General features: G+C 31.0%; 2 protein-coding genes across 2 annotated transcripts; both read right to left on the reverse strand.

The window, feature by feature from the left end:
• Nucleotides 1–382: 382 nt before the first annotated feature.
• LOC108911298 (protein FAM151B) lies at nucleotides 383–7844 on the reverse strand. The gene is made up of 4 exons (XM_018716203.1): nucleotides 7709–7844; nucleotides 3520–3654; nucleotides 1087–1352; nucleotides 383–1015 (listed from the first exon to the last, which is right to left on the reverse strand). The coding sequence occupies exons 1-4, from the start codon at nucleotides 7740–7742 to the stop codon at nucleotides 473–475; spliced, it is 978 nt and encodes a 325-aa protein (XP_018571719.1). The 5' UTR covers nucleotides 7743–7844; the 3' UTR covers nucleotides 383–472.
• A 9371-nt stretch (nucleotides 7845–17215) lies between these two features.
• On the reverse strand, nucleotides 17216–20474 carry LOC108911278 (spermatogenesis-associated protein 5). Its single transcript, XM_018716177.2, has 6 exons — nucleotides 19993–20474; nucleotides 19590–19938; nucleotides 18524–19316; nucleotides 17958–18177; nucleotides 17543–17901; nucleotides 17216–17440 (listed from the first exon to the last, which is right to left on the reverse strand). The coding sequence occupies exons 1-6, from the start codon at nucleotides 20369–20371 to the stop codon at nucleotides 17216–17218; spliced, it is 2325 nt and encodes a 774-aa protein (XP_018571693.1). The 5' UTR covers nucleotides 20372–20474.
• Between the last annotated feature and the right edge of the window lie 451 nt (nucleotides 20475–20925).

Consider the following 20925-nt stretch of genomic DNA (forward strand, 5'->3'; position numbering starts at 1 on the left):
ATAATCCCGTTAGATCCCGTTCCATCCGAGGTCATATATCCAGCCAAGGATATTGGCACGAGTCACTGAACTGAACATAACGTTGGTTAAATTAACTTTTACCACTTTGCTGATAATTGGTGGCCTGTAGTTATGAAATACCATATTTTCGGACAATCAAATCTTGCAGGTGTATAAAAATATATCTCCTTTAATAACGTATATAGAAAGTGGATCAAAATAGAACATTTTAAGAACAAATTAGGTTACAGTGCGATTGATTGATTGTTTGGATATTACCATTTGAATAAGAGGAATATAAAATTTCGTAAATTTTTCAATAGTTCAAGACTTGGATTGCTTTTACTAACCCTTTGTTTCGTAAAGAAAATAAAAGCACACATGAAAAATTACATAATAATTTATTGTACAAATATACATATAAAACTATCGAGAAAAGTATTCATATTCTGCTAGTCTCTTTATATTACACTTATTTACAAATAAAAGCCAGCAAAGCAACCAAAACGCTTACAACAAGTTTTGGCATCAACGAACTGGCACCACCGGGCGCCACTGGGGTGCTAGGCAAATTATCCAGACTCAATTGATTCCTCAAGTCATCTGGGATATCGATAAATACCCGTCTAACGCCTATTTGAGCTATGAGGTTCCTTAGGTTAGTAACATTAACATTATCCCCTTCACTGGACCACAACGTTAAAGTCGAACCGGTGACATTGGTGATCAGCGCACTCATTACAGACAAACTTTCAGCGGCCAGTCCTGCCCTCACCGGGAACGTTATGTTCTGAGTGACGTTGTTTTGCCTTATCACGGTAGTCATCGAACTGATTTGGGCTGTTGTGTAATTACCAGTCATGTTTGCTCCAAAATTTGTGGTCCAACCAATGGACAGAACTGTATTATTGAATTCAGAAGCTCCCTGCAGAAACTGGTCAGCGTTAACTGGAACGGTTGTAGCGTTTATTGGCCCTTCTAAGATGTCAGCGTTTAACCATATCGGATACCTTCCCTGAAAAAGTGATGTTTTAATAAAGCTAAGCGATTTTTTCGTTTGAGATTGATCGCTGTGAAGGTCATTACCTGATTGTATGACCTCAAAAGTGTGATGGAAGCGTTGAATACTTCAATAGACTTAAAGTCCAACTTGACACCCTTCCTCGTTGTGGTATTTGTCGCATTCGTGTTAAATAAGTCTATGGTGGTCAAGAAATTCTCTAAAGAGAGATCTGAAGTGTTGCTTGGTGGATGACCCATCACCGGGATCTCAGTAGCGTTAGTGCCATTAGTGTTATTAGTGCCTGTGAGTGTGCCCAGAACTATATCCGCCTCTATCATCATTATATTATCTAAAAATAAATTTAAATATACGTATTAACAGTAAAAAAAAAATTTGACGTGTATTTTTATAATATTATATGTAAATTTTTAACCCTATAAATGTCAATTCAAAAAGTAAATGAATATTGGATACACGATAACAGATGAATCAGAACGAATCAAAAATAAGAAAGGTACTGTCCAAATTTGATGCACCAGATTCTCATTTGTTTGGACCCACAGCTTATAAACAGGCAGAGTTATGAAGCAGAAGATCTGTATAAGATGCAACCAGTCCTTATAGCAATTTTATCAAAGAATTCTTACTTTCTCTCTTATATTTTGCACTTCTTAAATTTGATAATAGCTACGGTGGCTTTATTTTCGGGAAGTAATTAATATGTTAATCCCTATTATTAAATATTGTTGTTATAGCCAATATAATATATATTATTACCAATAATATAACATATTCGTATAAGAAAGTGAAATATCCATTTATATATATATATATACTTCTAACTTAAAAATATTCTTTCAGTGATCTACATTTGCGGTCTTTTGTTTAGAGTAATTGCAGATAATGACCACCTCGTGACTTCCCTACATCCACTTATCGATACGTATATTCCGATTAAATATTGTGTAAGCAACACAAATAGACTACTTATTAATCTTCAGTGCTTTCATATACTAGAATCTATTGGGGAAATACACCAGACAAAGGAAAATCTCAATATCTTGAGATAAATTTATGTCAAGTACGTTGTTGCTTGGTTGCAGACTTATGAATATATCATTTTGATACAATAATACAAGTTTCTTTTATCTTAGTCGTATTTTTACTATAATTGAGCTTAACATTTCTCTGACAAGACCGATTTTTCTGAGAATAAAGATAAAATGAATGCCCTCAGTCCCGAAAAGTTGTTCTTCATTAACTTTTGAGTGTAGCTACAGATTTTGAACAGCTTTGCCATAATAGATTTAATATATTTTTTTAATAACCGTGCAGATATACATGTACGTTTCTAAAGAAATGTAGATGAATCACAGGAGAAACCTGTTTACCAAAAACAATTATGGGGGTAATTAAAGCCAGATTAACAATTTAAATAGGGCTTATTACAGTTACAGAGCAAATAAAAAGATTGTTTGCATTTTGATAAGGAAGTGTTTTACATATACCTACCCATGTTATCTTCTAAAAATTAATCTAAAAATAAAATAATATAAAAACTAAATGCGAGGTTTTACTCTTGTGATTTATTAACTAGGATATATCTCATTAAAAGTAATCACTATAAGAATAATCGATTATAGTAATCATTTAATCCTTGATTTATGTCTTCCTCCTGTGTAAGTAAATGGTGAAATTTAGTATTGCATAATCTGACCAAAGATCAAATCATTTATTTGCTATTGACTCTTAATAAGTGCAGGTGATCAACAATAACAAAAATAGTGATAAATAGAAAATTGGGTCGCGCCTTTGGATAAAACTAATTGCTTTGTAATCCACAAAGATAAAAGCTGTTGAACTTAATTAATTTATCAGTCAGATTTTATCACTTCAATTATAGATATTAAGATGCTCACTAAGGAATAACTAAAAAGATTTTGATAAGTTATGAAACTATGGTTTACAATTCTCAATCTTATTTAAATCCCTTAAATCCTAGAAATTGTTCATTGTACAGGAAATCCAAAAATGTGTTATGTAAGTAATTGTTTTCAATATAAGAATTCTTCGTAAAAAGTTTGTCCCCGGGGTGCGTCCGTGGTTGTAAAAATCCTTTCTCATCTGTAACCGTTTTTGTTTGGAAACTAGTTGCTTCTTTTATTGCGTATCAGGAAACTTATGCTTATAATTAACGTCTTTAAAAGACGTATTTCCATAGAAATGTGTTATATTAAATATGATGGACATACTTTTTGAATTTTGAATTCCATGTCGGTAGAAGTTTCAAAGTGTTTTAATTAAACATTTATCTCATTCAAATCCGTCGTTTACTTTGGTCTCCATTGTAGAATATTTGCCAATAGCTCATGAAAATGTTCGCCCAAAGCTTACCTTTTTGGAAATGATATACGTGATTTTTTATATTGTCTTTCTACAACTGGATTACCCGCAGCTACATGTTTGAAAATTAAAATTATATGACAATAATGTAATAGAGATGAGAATTTACTTACTATCGTAAAGTGTCGAATTCAAATAACTCTGATTGTTGACGGCATGGGCCCAAGTGATGCTGCTCAAATTTCCATTTATCTCCGGGAAAAATACGGTGACATCTGGCGAAGCCATAGCACCAAACGCCACGCAGCCTGCGGAAAATAAGTTAGTTTAAAAATTTGATAAACATATTAAATATTCGTTTCAGTTCTACAATAAACTTTCATTCGAATATGTACAGTGTTATCCATCTGGCAACATATGGGAAAATAATTTATTAACCAATTTTTAACAAATTTGACTTTGTCGATCGTTTTTGCTTAAATGGTAACTCCAAATGACATAATTTTGAACGTCTAGCAAATATGATAACTGAAAAAAAGTGTGTAAAATTAAAAGGGTTTCTTAAATGTAGTGCAAAACTTAAAAAATAAAAAAGGTTTTCTTTTATCTTTAAAATGTAAACAGAAAATTATTGTTGCTGTTTTGCATTACATTACTTCTTATAATATGACTTTAAAGTATGTATTGATTTAAGATTAATAACATAAAAATAAAGTATAATTCAATACTGCTTGGGGCATTAGTTCAAAGAATAGTTCTTCCTTGTTTCCCACGATACTGTTAGATAAGCTTTGTAGCACTTTAATTAACTTTTATTCAGGTTTTCGTAACAAATGTATCTAGAAACGCATTATATAAAAAATAACAAAAAATAAATCATTCTATAGAGGTTTGTTTATATTGCGTTAAGGTGAAAATGTCTGGGCTTAAGGAAAACGTATCGTAAATGGGGACAACTATTTGACTTTCACATCTGAACCACAACAACTATATTAGCAGACTTTACAGTTTGATAACTCAAGCAACATTTTCCGAAGGTCAATGAGGGCAGCAAAATTGTTTTTAAAAATAATTACTAAATTACTGTTTAATTTAACATACCTAACAAAAACATAGCTGTCATTTACAAAAGTACTCATTATTCTAGATTGCTTTGCCCATCGATTTGATCCAATGGCCAAAATACATTTAATTTTGAAGACCATAAGCCAATGAAAAGCACAATATGATTATTAAATTGGTTTCTTGGACTGTCTACATACAATCATACAATATTCAAAGGAAATTAATAAATATCATCTGCATACAGTTCTACTTTGTTTGCAGAGGCCAAAACAGTACAATTCTTTGTGGAAATGGGATATATCTTGAAACGAGTCAAGGGACTTTAGGGCACAATTCGGAACATCCAAAAAATTAAGCCCTTTCATTTATCTTGAGATTTAAATATTTATTCGAATTTTAACCCAACGTAGTTTTATATTCTATGACTATTGTTTTGTTTCACGAGATTTTTTCTGTGCGCATCATTTAGCATTATTACAAGCTTTTATTTAACTTGACTTGTTAGTATGAGTCAAACCTTCCAACTGAATTTTAAAACAGTTATCCCCAACCGATTCAGCTGAAATTCTGCATACACGTTTTGTTTGGTTGACAATGCACGGTTAGCTAAGTGACGTAATTCTAAATCCAATATGGCGGACTCCCAAAGATGGCGGAGCAGTTATTTTTTATGCATCCCCATGATATGGGTATCAAATGAAAGAAGAATTCGAAAATAAAATGACGTCATTAAAAGTTTGTTTAAATTTTTTTATACATGAACTTATTTTTTAAATGAAAACGATTAGAAAGGTCAAATCTTTCAAAACTCGATTAATAAAAATATATCATACATGATCATCGGAATTTAAGTGTAAATTTCTTTGTATCTATTATGGTAAATATTTTAATATGAAATATAGTAGCTACTAATTGCAATACCACGAACTGCAATGAACGACATAAGGTCAAAAGGTGGATCTATTACTTGTCTAGTAAGTTAACTCAAGTACTGAAAATAATACGAGTAAAAAATAAGTTACATTTAGGTACAGGACTAATATCTATCAACGTAATAATTTTGCATTTTCAAAAGCGATGTACTTTGTGAATATTAAGAAATGGGGAAATTATTTCAACAGAAAGAAACCCAAAAGAAGGGAAAACCTATTTTTTCAAAGATCTGTTACTTCACATTACCAAGCAGCAGAAATTTACATAATGACGACTTTTTTAATGATATAAATTTTTCCCTGGTAAGTAAGGTGACAAATATTCGTATACTAAACCGATTGCACAAATAAATGAATGTTGTGTGGAAATTATTGTCTTCTTCAGTTTTTTCATCGACCTAAAAATATATAATTGTTGCAAATTATCATTATTTAATTTATGATAATCTTTACCTATACATATAACTATAATGAGGCCTTTTATTTCGTCATTTAAATATTGTACTGTTAATCCGGTGCAAAGCTGCGAATGAGGTACAATAACAAATTTAAAAGATAAGTGGTAATAATATACCTAGTAAACATTGAACAAAAATATAAATTATCATGAATTTTTATGTTTGTCAAATACGTTACAGTTTTAAAAACCATCTTCAAATGATTTAAATATGACTCTTTTGGATTTTACTGTTTATAGAAGATCAAGCTTGCAAAAGCTATATCTATAATTATTAAGACATCTAGCTATACATTAAGAAAATTAGATGCTAAATATCCTTTAACTGACAATATACGCCAAATAATATCAAAAGTATTGAGTTGCGTAAGTTGAACAATTTAAAATGGCCTTACAATAAAAACTTATGGTGATTACCGTCTACTGCGGGATATAAGGCACTTGCTATAAAATTTGCTTGGTATGTTTGCATACAAATTGTTATTTCTGTAATTCAATACAACATGAATATGATTTCACTTCGAAAACATGATTGTGAACTCTCGAAAATAGTGCAATGGTCAAAACACAGCAATAAAATAAAAATGTATTATGTTTTTATATAAATAGGCATTACCAATTCATACAGTTTTGTTTTTTCGCATTATGTAAGTAACAAAAATGACATGGCAAATAGATAATATTCGGATAATACAATTATGATCAATTTTCTATCCAGTAAGGACGATTAAAGCCTTTTAAAGATTTAGGCTTTGCATTTTTTTTGTAGATACAGTTTATCACTAGTAATACGTGTAATAAATTTGAAAAAAATCGCTTCACAAAAAAAGTTATGTACCTAATGGTTCAAAATAAGTCATAAGAACTTATGGCTTCCTACATTTGTTCTTTTTTTCCCGACACCCGATATATGCACAGATAAAGATGCAAATGTATGTATTTAATATTTAACATTATTTCAATACAATTTTACAATTAAATTACAACTGCTGCAGTACATAGTTAGAATTGGATATAATTACAGGACAGGGAACCAAACCCCAAATTTTAAAATACATTGTAGCTACTTAGGTGTGTAGCGAAGGTATTAATTAAGAAAAAAAATACAGCTTTGACAGTAAATTTATGAATAAATAGGCACAAATTTTGAAAAGAAAACGCTGCAATTACTAATTAAACTGGGAACCTGAGTTAACAAATTTTAAGTTGCAACCCTTTTCTATGGTTGCAACTTACCATAGAAAAACGTCATCCAATTTATAACATATATTTTAGAATAACGAAGTATGCATACCTTATAAATTTTATTAGAATACCTACAATCATTTAAAAATATGATTCATAAAATGTAAGTAAGTTCATATATTCAACTGTAATTTTAATTAATAACTAAAACAGTCAATATCTTACTAAAAAAATAATATAATAAACGAAAACAACAAGCACGTGATTTGATAGAGGAGGAATTTTTATAAATTTAAAGTACCTGCAATTGGACTATAAATTATCTACGTCAGTATCCTTATAGTATCTATAATTTAAATTATTTATTACTTGATTTTAATCTGTTTTTTTTTTTTCATTTACAACGTATTAGGAAATTAATTAATTGCAAATGTGTTTCAAAAGTTTAAAATTTTTATAAACGAGAATTAAATGGCAAAAAATTACTGTTACATACTCAAAATAAAATTTAAGTTAAATTGAAACAAGTTACATAAAGTAATTGAAATTGAAAGTGGAACTAGTTATATTTTTCATAAACTAAGACAGGAGGTCAATCTGCGGCTACAACAAATGAATGAAATTAAAAACAAATATATTATAGTGTTCGATACCTGCTGTTATATTGTTTACACTACCATGCTCACGAATTCACGATTACTAAAATTAGAAAGCAATACGTACCGCATAGAAAATAAACACAGTTTCTGAAGTACATGTCTGCCGTCTCCTAACTGCTCCTAACCACTGATCACTGTCACTACTAAAGTGTGATATAAATTTATATATCCACAAGTTTAAACAACGATAATCTGTAATATAAGAGTAATGTGTGTCGTGTGATTCATTGTCTCGTAAACCCTAATAATGCATGAGATGATGTACCTACCTAAATAAGGCTCAACTTTAAATTATAAATAGATGGGGATTAGGGAACTTAGGAGCGTCGACTAATCAGGTAGGGACTAGACGAAGTCGCCACGACTAGAAGTTCCCTGAAAGGAACTTTAACGCAAACATAGCTGAATATTATTAAGTTTTTCAGGCAGACTGCATTTATTGCATGTGATGCTAAACTTAATTATTTAATGTAGGACTGGGAGAGTATTTGATAATTCTTTTGATAGTAAAAGTAAATAGGTTTCTTTATGTGAAATTTTACCAAAAACACCCCCTTCTCGAGAGAATAATTTTCATGTAAAATTGAAAGGTTCATGCAAAAATGTGCATCATTTCTGTTGGGTGAGGGTCATACTATTTTTTATAATTAAATTAATTAAGCGAATGTCCATATCTCTACCATTGGTTGTTTGGGGGTCTTGATATCTCATATTAAATTAACCTTGAGATAAACAAATATTAAAAATTGATTTCTTTTTCTAGATTTTTATCACCTTGGATTATTTTTGGAAAAATGTTAATATGACAAAAGCTACTTGTTTTCAAAACACATTTTCAGGTCTATCGTTAATTTGACTCACCCTGTATAAAATAAATATGTACAAGATGAAAAACAACAACGTGTCAAGAAAAAAGAAGCGTATTTCTGGTCTAAAAAGAATGCTTTCTTACACAAACATTTATAGCGGACAGTTTGTTTCAGGATATCTGCTCTTGTGAAATAAATGCCCCAAGTGTTTTGTTCCAACACAGTCAAAGCTGTGTACAATTCTCAAGAATAAAATTTAAGTTCTGAAATATTACATTAATTTTTTTTCCATCGATGTGCCATAATTTTTTAAGAAACTGTAATCAACGTACCTTACCACCTCTATGCCACTTTATTTCATTTCAAACATTTTCATTCACTCAGATGTTGCACCTTATATTTCTAAATTAAAGAATTCATTAGCAATAGTTAAACATTTACCTATTTACTTCTTTCTTCGTCCTTTTTAAATTTTGACTCCACTTGAAATTGTTATCAGGCCGTCTTAATTATGTTTTAAGGAATTGGTGATAATTTCCTGTAGAAAAAATGCGCAGATAAAAATTGAAATTATACTATATATTTTGATACATACAGGGTGATTGTGACAAATTGTGACCAAAAATGAAACCTTGTATTCTTTGGTGAATTTTAAGGGGAGTCTTTCCTATAAAGTTTTTATCTAGGACGCTTCGTTAAAAAGATACAGGGTGTTAAACTAAAAAATATTTTTAATTTTTTTAAATAATTTAAAAACTAGTAAGTGAAATAATTTGAAATCGGGCACATGTATTTACGTAAACATTGTCCAAAGTCAGAGGGCTTTTCTAAAATTTACATGCTCCAGTGGCGGAGATACAGGGTTTAGAAGGTATATTTTTCTAAATAAAATTGTACGCCACTGATTTACGGTAACAATGTCTCTAATATATTGTTCTTATTGCTCTTTCTTTTGTTATTTATTTTTTTATAAAAATAAAAAACGTTTTAATTTAAAATATCCCTCATTCTCCATATTACGAGTAGAATTTCGGATAATGCTCCACAAAGCACCATTTTCTGCAGACTCCTACTGTTGATGAAATTAATCAGAAGGATATTTTCAGTTAATGACCATCATGTTCATAAGATTTGAATCCTCCTATTTTTTTATTTACTTATCCTTTATTCGTTTGAGAAGCAAAGTAACAAATGTTTATTCGTGATATTGAAGCAATTTACTAAAACGATATAATGATAAATCGCAGATAAAATTTAAACGTACGGAACTAATCTCTATAAACTTCTGCTGACAGCTAACCGAAGCAAAATAAGAATTAAATTTTTTTAATACCTATTTAAACAGTCAGAATTTTGCCCAAGAATGTGAAATCTATTTAAAAAAGTTAGTTCAAAAATCGAAAAAAAATTATCTCCTTTCTGATATTTTTTTACTCCTTTTCTAAACATGTAATACATATTTTTTTCATAACTAAGTGTTCTATAGTTACACAAGGTACTGAAATAATGTTTCCCTTTCTTGTTAAAAAGAACTAATTTGTAGACCTACAAATAAAAATGTCCCAATTACATATATATCAGCCTAGTTTTGAGAACACTTAACTGACGTCACATCGATGGAAAGCAATAAAACAATTCTGCTTTATCAACCACACGAACATGACTCTACAGTTCAGCCACAATTCCCTTGATTAATAAGAGAAATCAAGTCGTGGAACACAAAACAATTAAAAACTAAATACGATAACACAAACCACCAAAAAAAACCCAACCAAAATTTGGACAAAAAAGTCACAGGTGCAAAACTGGGGTTATGTTTAGATAGAAAACCCTACATCTTCCTCAGCTATGACGTAACTCCTAGCGTGCTATTGATTATCCGAATTACCTTTGGCATCCAATAAAGTAAGACTCGATTGTAAATATCTGAAAGCGTTCCAAAATGTTTAAATATTTTTAGAGCAATGTACAGTCCGTACAATATTCGTTGAGATAAAATTCCAAGAAAAGATTAAGCCAATAAAGTTCTGATATCGGAATTACTGTAATAATTTACCGCAGAGGGGCGTGCCTTGATATTTTTCGCTAATGTCTTTCGACCTCGACTATTGCATGCGGTAATTCCAAGAAAGTGAAGCAGGGGAATTCTTGGAATTCTTTTTCAACAAATATAGTACGGACTATACATATACTTAGGAATTAGAGTACGAAAAGAAATAAAGTTTAAACTGATATTAATTTTAAGATTCATCCTACATAATTTATTTAGTTTCTTGCTAGTAGTTTAACGTAATTAAATAGTATTTCTGTTTATGTATCCGGCATAGTATAATCTCACATTTTTGAAGAGCAAATAATCTATATTTTATATGAATTCATAGGAAACTCGTAGTAAATTTTCCAATGTCTGGTAAATAAGTTCATTCTAGGAAATACTGGGGTATTTATAAAAAGTAAAAAACAGTTTTAACTTTAATTATAAATTAAGGAGATTATGATTTGGAAAATTTGATCCATCGAATGAGATACCTAGGTGTAATGTTCTACGTCAGATCTGTTGCATTAAAAATACCATTTGCTGGAACCGTTTTAAAATCCAAATTTAAATACGCTAGACCGACTTTAAGTGATCAAGTTAACGTAAGCTTCTTCTTTATCACTTGGGGTTACTTCTTTATAAAACAATTTTTTCTTGGCGAGAAAACGCTGAAAAATCATAAAAACACGTATAACACAAAATCCCTGATAGTGTTGTTTGAAGACAAATGCGATAACTAAATTACCTTTATTCTTGTTATTTACTAATCCTCAAAAACATACTCACATAGTAGGTAAATAATACTTAATCATAAAATCTCATATTCGACATTGACTCATTTCTAATATAGGTCTTGATAATAAAAATAGAAAGAAGTTTTCGAAACGGTGAGAAAATGTGATCTGTTTGTTTTGAGTCACTTTTTATTGTACAAAAATACATATAATTTTTTAAAATCTTTATGCTAGAAAATACTGTACCAAATGAGTTATGTACGCCTATTGTACCGAGGTAACACACATCAAATTATTTTATTTAACAATTTGAAAAGATCAAACTCACTTTTTAAGGGCTCTATAGTTTACTCACATATTCAGACATGAATTAGTTGATTAGATTGTCTATAATAGTGAGGAAGATACAATTAAAGAAGTGTGAAAAAAATAATGTAATTAGTAGATACATCAAGTTAGTCTTCATAAAGATGTTCTTCATACTACAATATATAAAAGTACAGACAATGCTGTATTAAAAAATATTTTAGATCCACCTCTGCCCTCTTTTACTGGACACTGACAATAAACTTGCCACAAACTAATAATAGTTAAACCAAACCAAAAGTTAAACGTGAAACACAATTTTAATCAATTACTCAAAAAACATTGACGATGTTGAGTTTTTTCCCTATAGTCTATCCGACGACGACATTATAGAAACTTTGATGAAAATCAGTATCATAAGTTGTTCACTTACTTGAATAAAAAATAGCCAGACGGATAAATTTGACTTTTCCACAACTACATACCTTTTTAACTAAAGCTAAATAATTGTCTCTCATTATGATCCAAATTTTCTTTATCCTTTTTGACAGAAAAATTCCCGCATAATTCTCTTAATTCCGACGTTACTGGTTAATATTAATTTAAATGTTACTTGAAGGTAGTCAGTAAAAGAGATGACCAAAGACCAAAGAGCTTGACCAAATTCATCGTGTCCGCAAGTAGCAGTTGCGCAGTAACAACATTACCAAGCTAGCACCGGAGCTCATTCTCGGTGTGAACCTACCGCCCTACTATGCGCATCTTACGGAAAAGATGAGTTTGGTTAAGCTGTATCAAGTTTGAAGTCTGTCTTTGAGGTTTTTGTGTAATTGATCAAAAACCTTCAGCTTTTTAAGACATCCCTTATACAACATTTTATGAACGTTGTAATTGTTATTTGTTTATTTTGACGAGAGGAAGTTTGTCACAGCGTTGCTGTTACACCCTGTAAGTGCATATATATAAATTCCGGTAACAATTGACCTTGTCAAGAATTTGGCAGAAAATAATAGTAGGTATATGACATTATTTAAAGTGATTTCATTTCGTTGGAATTTACAGCGTCATACTGTATTATTATTTTATAATTTAAATTTTTCATATCTTATTTACTTATTTTAACAAGTGACGCACTCATTATAACTCAAAAAACACATTTTCGTTACACAGTCAAAAAAAATGGTTCGTTCCATGCCACCCTATGAATTTGAACACCCTAAAAATGGAACATGGAAACGGCCCATCAATTTAGAACTTTTTTATTTTCTAAAAACCTAAAAAGCCATAAGTAGAATTTCAAACCCTACAAAGTGTAATTAAGAATTTGGTGCACAGAACAGGCACTATTTGCTTATAAGTTAAATAAATTGTACCTACTTTTTCTGTTGTTTTATTAACATGAAGAAACAAAAGCATTAGCCCTTAAATATACACTACCTACTTATTTTTCTGTTGTTTATTTAACATGAAGAAACAAAAGGATCAGTCCTTAAATATACACTCCACTCATCATTATCGGTCTTTCTTCCACCAATCCATTTCATGGTTGGTATACATAGTGTTCACACAATTAGTGTTCTTTACAGCATTGTAGAAAATATCAAAATTTCCTTGATTCAACAAAATCAAAGTTCTATGAAATTGTGTGCATTTTTTTATGTGTCTGTTATCTATATGAGGCACGAATCTGGAAGTGATTCTGTAGTACCTACGCAACAAATGGTCCGTCTAAAGTTACTGCCTGCCAAGCATAAAAAAAAAATAAGCCATGAAAATTTATAGTTGCCCACTGGTCTATCTAAAAAAATATAGCTCATGTGTGGGCCTACCGATTATGTTATCTATTCTAATATCTTATATCTATATATCTCTATCTACGTAGGTATGTCATTTTTATAAAATGTTATTTAACGAACGGTATTTCCGATGCATATACGCTTAATGCTGATAGGTGATAGGTAATTATTTTTTTTAATATTTAGATTTATAAAATCTCCTGTAGGTATTTAAGTGTTTAATGATACCTATCATCATATCTGTGCAAATAAGTTAGGTGTTATCGCAAAAAATAGTTTGCAAAAGATTAAGAGATTTGTATGACGCCACATGCAGTCATATATTTGATTAATATTTTCAAGAAATATTTATAAAGATACTTGGGGACAACTTAACTGTTTCTCTAATTTACGTTTGGCGTAACAATTTTCCCATAAATTATTCAGGAAATTGTCCCAGGTCGCAATATGTTTATATTACCAGTAGTTGGAAACAGTTTAATTGCATTGCATTGTCCAATATCTAAGTATAATAATTTATTAAAGCTACGAAATTTATAGCATTTGTTTTACTCTATTTATATTTAGTACCACGAATCAATATTATCATAATTTTTTGATGAATTTATTGGGTCAAAAATTGATAAATATAAAAACAAGTTTTAAAGGTACCTAGCAGAATTGTTGATCAAGTAAAATAACTAACCTTCTATAATCCTCAAAGAAGTAGTAATACTTCATTTAAGAATTGCTGTATCCTTAATATTTAAGTTATAGAGCCGGGTTTTATTAAATATTAGTTGTATATAACCCATACCGTGTGATTTTATTCTATTTAATTTTTTATTTAAACTCGCATAGAAATGAAGTTTAAATGTTTAGGTCAATAGTTTGAATTCCAGTTAAATCTGTACAAATTTAAATGTTGCTGAGGCCAGTGAATAATTTTTTTTTTTTTAGAAATATTTTTAATAAAACAAGAAAAACAAGAAAACATATAAATAACTAAAAAAATTAAGAAATTCAACAAAAATTATAAAATACTGGGTGTAACGTCAAGGTTGGGAATAAATTAAACGGTGGATTTTTTGGTTTAAAAAATAATTTTTTCTCATATGAAGTTATGCTCTACGGGTTTTATTTTCCAAGCTACAAGGCGCTAAAAAGTTTCCAAAAATTTTGTTTTTCTCCAATAACTTTCGAACATTATAAGATAATGGAACGAAATTTTAGCATTAGCTTAATTTGATAATCCTCTAGTAACAGGAAAAAAAATGACTATAAGTTATTCAGTGGTGTGCGTACGGATTGTACCGTAATGTTCTTCGAACAAAATTGTGGTATGCCACTGGTAAAAACATTTTTTTAATATTTTTTTATGATCCACTTTTTATTTTAAACTAAATTACCCTCTTGCGTTTTATTTCTAGCTTTTGTAATTTTTCCGTAAATAAAACTTTTGTAAATACCATTTTTTTCCCACTGCCAACATTGGAAAATAATAAATAAAAATATTATGAAGTATGCTTTAACTCAGCCACCGAACATGGTGAAATAGGCATTGAAAAAAGATTTTTGCGTTGAAAATGATAAAAAACTAATTTTTTTAGCGCCCTGTAGCTTTGAAAAGAGCATAACTTTATGACAAATATTTATTTTTTTAAATAAAAAATCCACCGTTTAATTTATTCCCAACCTTTACGTTACGCCCTGTATATAAAATTGGTGCGTTACATACATATACAGGGTGTCCCGAAATTCATGCAACAAAATTTGGTCATAAATTCTTAAGACAAATTTAGGGGACCCGTATTTTTTCTTTTTGCCCCCTCTTTCGGAGTTACAGCCCCCTGAAATTTGCCCCTTTTTTATATCTCAAAACTATGTTGTACGAGAATCAGTAAATTTGGTACACAGGGGTTTTGTGACATGTGGAATCTCACAGTGCTACGCTTTATGGCGAGAAACCCCCTTAAGACACTTTTTCGTGGGCCAAGGGGGCACCACGAAAAATTGTCTTAAGGGGGTTCCCCGCCAAAAAACGTAGCACCATCAGATTCCACGTGTCATAAAACCCCTGTGTACCAAATTTAGTGATTCTCGTACAACAGAGGGTTCTGAGATATAAAACAAAGGATTATTCTTAAAGCGGACTTCAGGGGGCTGTAACTCCGAAAGAGGGGGCCACTTGGCAAAAATAAAAAAATACGGGTCCCCTAAATTTGTCTTAAGAATCTGTGACCAAATTTTGTTGCATGAATTTCGGGACACCCTGTATGTAGTTTTATAATCTAATCAATAGGTAAGAGAGCTTACAAAAAATACCACTTGGAAACAAAAAATATGGTGATATAGGAAAAAAAATTCTAAGAAAGGTGTTTTCCTGTGGCACATAAACGGTAAAGTTAACCTAAAAAATTAATAAGTCAAAAAGACTTGAACTCCAATCAAAAAAAGTTAAGAAGTTAAAGAGAAGAAAGTTGTAGCTATTAATAAACGTATCGATTAGTATTTTTAAATGATCGATTGCTATATTACTTTTCGAGATATATCTAAAAAATGGTCAAAAAAAAGCCTATTTTTGTTTTTGCTGTATCTTTTGCAAATTAAGGTTTTGAAACTTGTTCCTTGCTGTAAATATAGCCCTTGACAAGCAAAAAAAGTGCCTTTTTTCAAATAAAAAAATATTAAAAATTTTTCGAGTTATATCGAATTTTCTAAGAAAAAGGTCATCTCGAAAATCGGCAATTGCTCGACAAATAATCGTAGAGAAAGAAAAACGAATCGGGGCTTTTCCTTAAGAGCTGTACTTTCATGGTCAAAAGAGAGAACGATTTTATTCATTTCAATTGTCCAAAAATGAGTAAAATAAGTAAAAATTGTTTCAATCCTATTCACAAATATAGGTACATATAAACAAAAGCGCCTTATTCTCTCTAAAGAAGCAACTTTATATTAATTACATTTCAGCAAAAGTGCATTCATTTTAGTTTGTTTTTACTGTGTAAGGTCATTGCAAGATTACTAAAGTATTTCATAACTAGAAAGTTTATTAGAGCCGAACAGCAAAAAATTTCAACAGCTACAAATTATCATATAGTTTATAAAAGAAATAAAAGAAACCACACTGAAACAGAATTATTTAGTTTAACGATATTACTGCTGTTTCCTAGTGCTAACGCATGTGAATGGCCAATTGGCCACAGTGGTCAGTCTCCTTCACAGCAAAGTTGTGGGCCATTATGACTGTTAGAAATTTTTTGCAAACTTATTCTTTCAAAGCCCAAATTCAGATCTGACGATCAAAGCCAAAGGATGTTCATTCCTTCCAATCCAGGGAATTTTTCGTTCAACACACTATCAAATGCAAGTAAGAAACTTTGCCCCTAGAGGTGAATCCATACCATGGCCTCCAAGAAAGGCAGATTTGGATCTTATGAACTTTTTTTCAATGGCTGAAAAAAATTGCCTAAAAGATGTTATAGCTCGTATTTACAATGTTGTAGCGTTAATAGATGAAAATATACTGCTAGAAGTTTGAAGTTTCACGACATGTCATGTTTTAATATAAAATAACGTTTTTCTTTGTTTATTTTTTTTAAATAAATCAATAAGGAAGGCCAATAGGACATGTTCTACACTGCATGTGCAATTTGTTTTAACCCCCTGCATTAAACCCTAAAAGCAAGAGCGTTGATTTTGAAACTTCCTGTATATTTTTAATCACAAATTTATAATTGAGGAATGTCAACATACTCCTTGTAGGAACTTAAAGAATGTAGAAATTAAGAAATTCAAATCCTAAAAAGTGTGAACACTTGCTGCTGTAATTTAAAAGATGAGCGGGTTGTGACCTAGATCGTATAGTAAGGTATAGAACGCAAACTGAGAATAAAAATACGACAATTTTTAAATTTTTATTTGTAAATAATCCTCATACAGCTTGATTAAACTAGGAGGAGTTCTAGGAGTTATTAATTTCAAGGCATTTTTGAAATGTCTCCCTTCTACGTGCTGTATTTCCAAACTCTCTTCTAGCGCCTTCATCGCCGCTTCATGACAAACAGCATTCACTTCAGCTCCTGAATAACACTCTGTCTTTTTTACTAAATCTTCGATGTCCACATTTAATACCTGCAATAAAAACATTTTAAAATACCAATTACCTACCTGTTCTATCACATCTACACAAGATATTAAATTCTATGTGCAATTTTGATTAGAGCCAGAACTTACAGGCATCCTGGAAAGCTTTATTCGAAATATCTCTCTCCTTGTATCGGCATCAGGCAAAGGAACGTAGACTATCCTGTCCAACCTCCCGGGTCGCAACAGCGCTTTGTCTATCCTATCAGGCCTGTTAGTCGCGGCTAAAATCGTAACGTCACCAAGCGGAGTAACTCCGTCTAATTCAGTCAATAACTGAGCAAGAACTCTCTCCTGCACACTCGTACTCGTACCAGAGCTTCTCTCTCCTCCGATAGCGTCGATTTCGTCGAAAAATATTATAGAGGGAGCCACCTGCCGAGCTTTTCGAAATACCTCGCGCACTGCTTTTTCGGACTCACCGACCCACTTACTGAATAATTCAGGACCTAAAAGATTTTTGAACATAAATAAGCATAATGAGCCCCTTTTTCAAGTCGGTCACCTTTTATCGACAGGAAATTTAAACCACTTTCTGTAGCCAAGGCTTTAGCTATCATAGTTTTTGAACAACCCGGAGGACCAAACATTAGAACTCCTCTTGGGGGAGTTATGCCAAGCCTAATGAAACTGTCAGGGTGTTTCAGGGGCCATTCCACAGCTTGCCTCAGAATTAATTTCAAGTTTTCTTGGCCTCCGATATCAACCCATTTTACATTGGGAACCTACCAAAAAAAAATATAAAGAAAATAACAAAAACGCTTATTTAAGAATAATTAGAACAGGAGATGGAAGTTTCTGATATTTACTTAAACCTAGGATGATTTAAACCATTTCATTAAAATAGCTAATTTTTATAAGAAAAATCACAATTTCTAATGGCTCTTTTACCCCTGAAAATAAATAAACTATAATCTTCAATTAAAGGAACTATTATAGGGAGCTACATAATTATGTAATTAAAATTTGATTCAACCGAAACGTATATTGAAACTAAATAATAAAAATAGATTTTTGTCAAGAGTGGAATGCTAACAATAACCGATTTCTAAGCAGTCGTTTGATATTTACCTCAATCTGGACTTCTCTCATAGCACTTGGCCGCACCCTTTTAAGAGCAAATTTGAAATCTTCTATCGTAAGACTTTCATTCCCCCTTTGTGAAGCATTCAAGCTAGCTCTCGAACAAAGAGATACCAGATCAGCACCTACGAAGCCGTGAGTATTTGCTGATATTTCCTGTAGCTGGTCTTCACTTAAACTACTGCACGCATTTTTTAGTAAAGTAGTTAGGACAGCTTTTCTACTTTTCGGGTTTGGCGTTGGAATTTCTATTTCTCTATCTAACCTTCCACATCTACGGAAGGCAGGATCTATATTGTCAGGTTTATTCGTTGTGGCGATAATAAATACTTTAATATTAGTTTGAGCATTTAAATTATCAAACATTACTAAGAGGGTTGAAACTATTCTCTTTTCAGTATCGGTGATTCTACTGCTTCTAAGGGGACAAAGAATATCTATTTCGTCTATTATAATAATACTTGGAGAATGATCTATAGCGTCCTGAAATAATTCTTTTATAGTTTCTTCTGCTGAGCCTGAATATTTGCTATAAAGGTCAGGAGCATTTATTGCAACCACATTGGCTTTTGACATTTTTCCTAAAATTTTTGCTAACGTGGTTTTTCCTGTACCGGAATTACCATATAGTAAAACAGCTCTGCTTTGTGCTAAATTAGATAATTTTCTTTTGCCCAACGCAGCATTCATTAATTCACAAATTTCTTGCATCTCTTTATCTAATCCAGCTATCATTACAGTCTCTTCTTCAAGTACTTCCATAGCATAGTGCTCCTGATTCCTATTTAATTTAAATTTAATTAGAGACATTTACAATACTGATACAAATTTTTCTATTAACATAATATCCAATAAATAATAAGATAGACACTTAGGTATCTACTTTTAGAATTTTTAATCTCCAATTACTACTATACATAATTTTAATAAGAAAAATATCTACATCTGTATTTAAAACATTTAGGAATCGAAATTACTCTTAACATCTACCCTACTATTTTTGGGGTTAATTATTTTTATTTTACTAAGCCCTTTATTATAACTACAACCGTACCTGTATACTGTCCATTTCGTGGCTTCAGAAGTTCTATAAAATTCATGCTGGTCCTCAATACATAATCTACTAAAATTATTTTCTAAATTAATTTCTTTCTCACTTGTCTCTATAGATTTTACCTCAAATTTCAATATTTTTCCATAAAACATTACACTTATTTTATTTCCTACTGTGAATATTCTGTCAGTATAGGATTTGCTTACTCTGTTATATAATTCCGAAGTTATTTCCAAAGATTTTGGACCATTTAATACAATAAGTGTAATACGGCTAGCAGAACATATATGACCAGATACTTTAGAAACCACTACATTCTTACCGACTTCTTCAAAACTTAAATCTAATCCTGTAATTTTTTTACTTTATAACCCATCAGAAACCAAACTATGAAGCTACTTACCATTTTTAGTAAATAACACAGATGTTAAAGATTTTTCCACTGTTGGCCAAACCATCCTAACTACAGGCGGTGCACCACTATCTAACATTCGAACTATTGCCCAATCCCCTATAGCAAATGAACATAATTGTATTACAGGTTTACTTAAAAATACCAAATTATCTTTCTCTCTAGAACTTATGTTTTTTATATCTTCATTAGTTTTGGCATCTATAGTGCCATATAATATCTCATCCTTAAGAAAATTATAAAATATATTTTTTAGATTAGGTGGACAATCCTTGGAGTGACTTTCCACGTCTTTATTTAAAACATGAATTAAACATTTATCACACTGAACCCAAGGTGTAGATAATTTCTTTGTTTTTGTTTGCGACATTGCACTATTTTCTTGCTTTTACTTAATATTATTAATAACAAACTTGTTTTCTTGTTTATTATTTTATGAACATGCAATAACCCATAATAAATACGTATTTTAAAAATAAATTTTAAGGTTAGGTTTTAGGCACAGAAGTATGTAGTTTTAGGTTAGGTTAATTAGTTATTCTTCTTCTTCCCCTTTTTTTTGCCCAGAGAACTTATACACTTGGTCCGCGATGTAAGGAGAATTCAAATTTCTGAAGCCAGATCATGTTCAGTTTTTATATAATTCCCTGTCACAAACTTTTACATGGTATATGATAAACAGCCATCTTCTTAATCACGGCATCTTTGGGACTCGGGATATCAAGTCCCATCTTAATTTGAATTTAAACTTACTGGAATATGGTGCTGGTGCTATTTGTCGATCCGAGGAAAATCATGTTTGGGGCGTATCTCTATTTCTCAGTAGTTCCAAAATTGTTTTTACTCGAATGAAAGTATTAAAATTTAACCGCATTGTTTGCCATATCCTATTTTTCTTGTCGAATGACACCTAAAATTTTATAG

Source organism: Anoplophora glabripennis, unplaced genomic scaffold (genome assembly GCF_000390285.2).
Source record: "Anoplophora glabripennis isolate ALB-LARVAE unplaced genomic scaffold, Agla_2.0 scaffold304, whole genome shotgun sequence".
Taxonomy (NCBI): Eukaryota; Metazoa; Arthropoda; class Insecta; order Coleoptera; family Cerambycidae; genus Anoplophora; species Anoplophora glabripennis.

Bases quoted from the DNA above. Each gene is read 5' to 3' on its own strand.
- LOC108911278 (XM_018716177.2), bottom strand. From the start codon at position 20,371: ATGTCGCAAACAAAAACAAAGAAATTATCTACACCTTGGGTTCAGTGT. The intron at 18,178-18,523 runs GTAAATATCAAA...TTTTTTTGGTAG, and splicing joins TGAGAGAAGTCCAGATTGAG to GTTCCCAATGTAAAATGGGT. The intron at 17,441-17,542 runs GTAAGTTCTGGC...TTTTTATTGCAG, and splicing joins TAAAGCTTTCCAGGATGCCT to GTATTAAATGTGGACATCGA.
- LOC108911298 (XM_018716203.1), bottom strand. From the start codon at position 7,742: ATGTACTTCAGAAACTGTGTTTATTTTCTATGCG. The intron at 3,655-7,708 runs GTACGTATTGCT...TATTTTCCGCAG, and splicing joins CTGTGTTTATTTTCTATGCG to GCTGCGTGGCGTTTGGTGCT. The intron at 1,016-1,086 runs GTAATGACCTTC...TCACTTTTTCAG, and splicing joins TTTTGAGGTCATACAATCAG to GGAAGGTATCCGATATGGTT.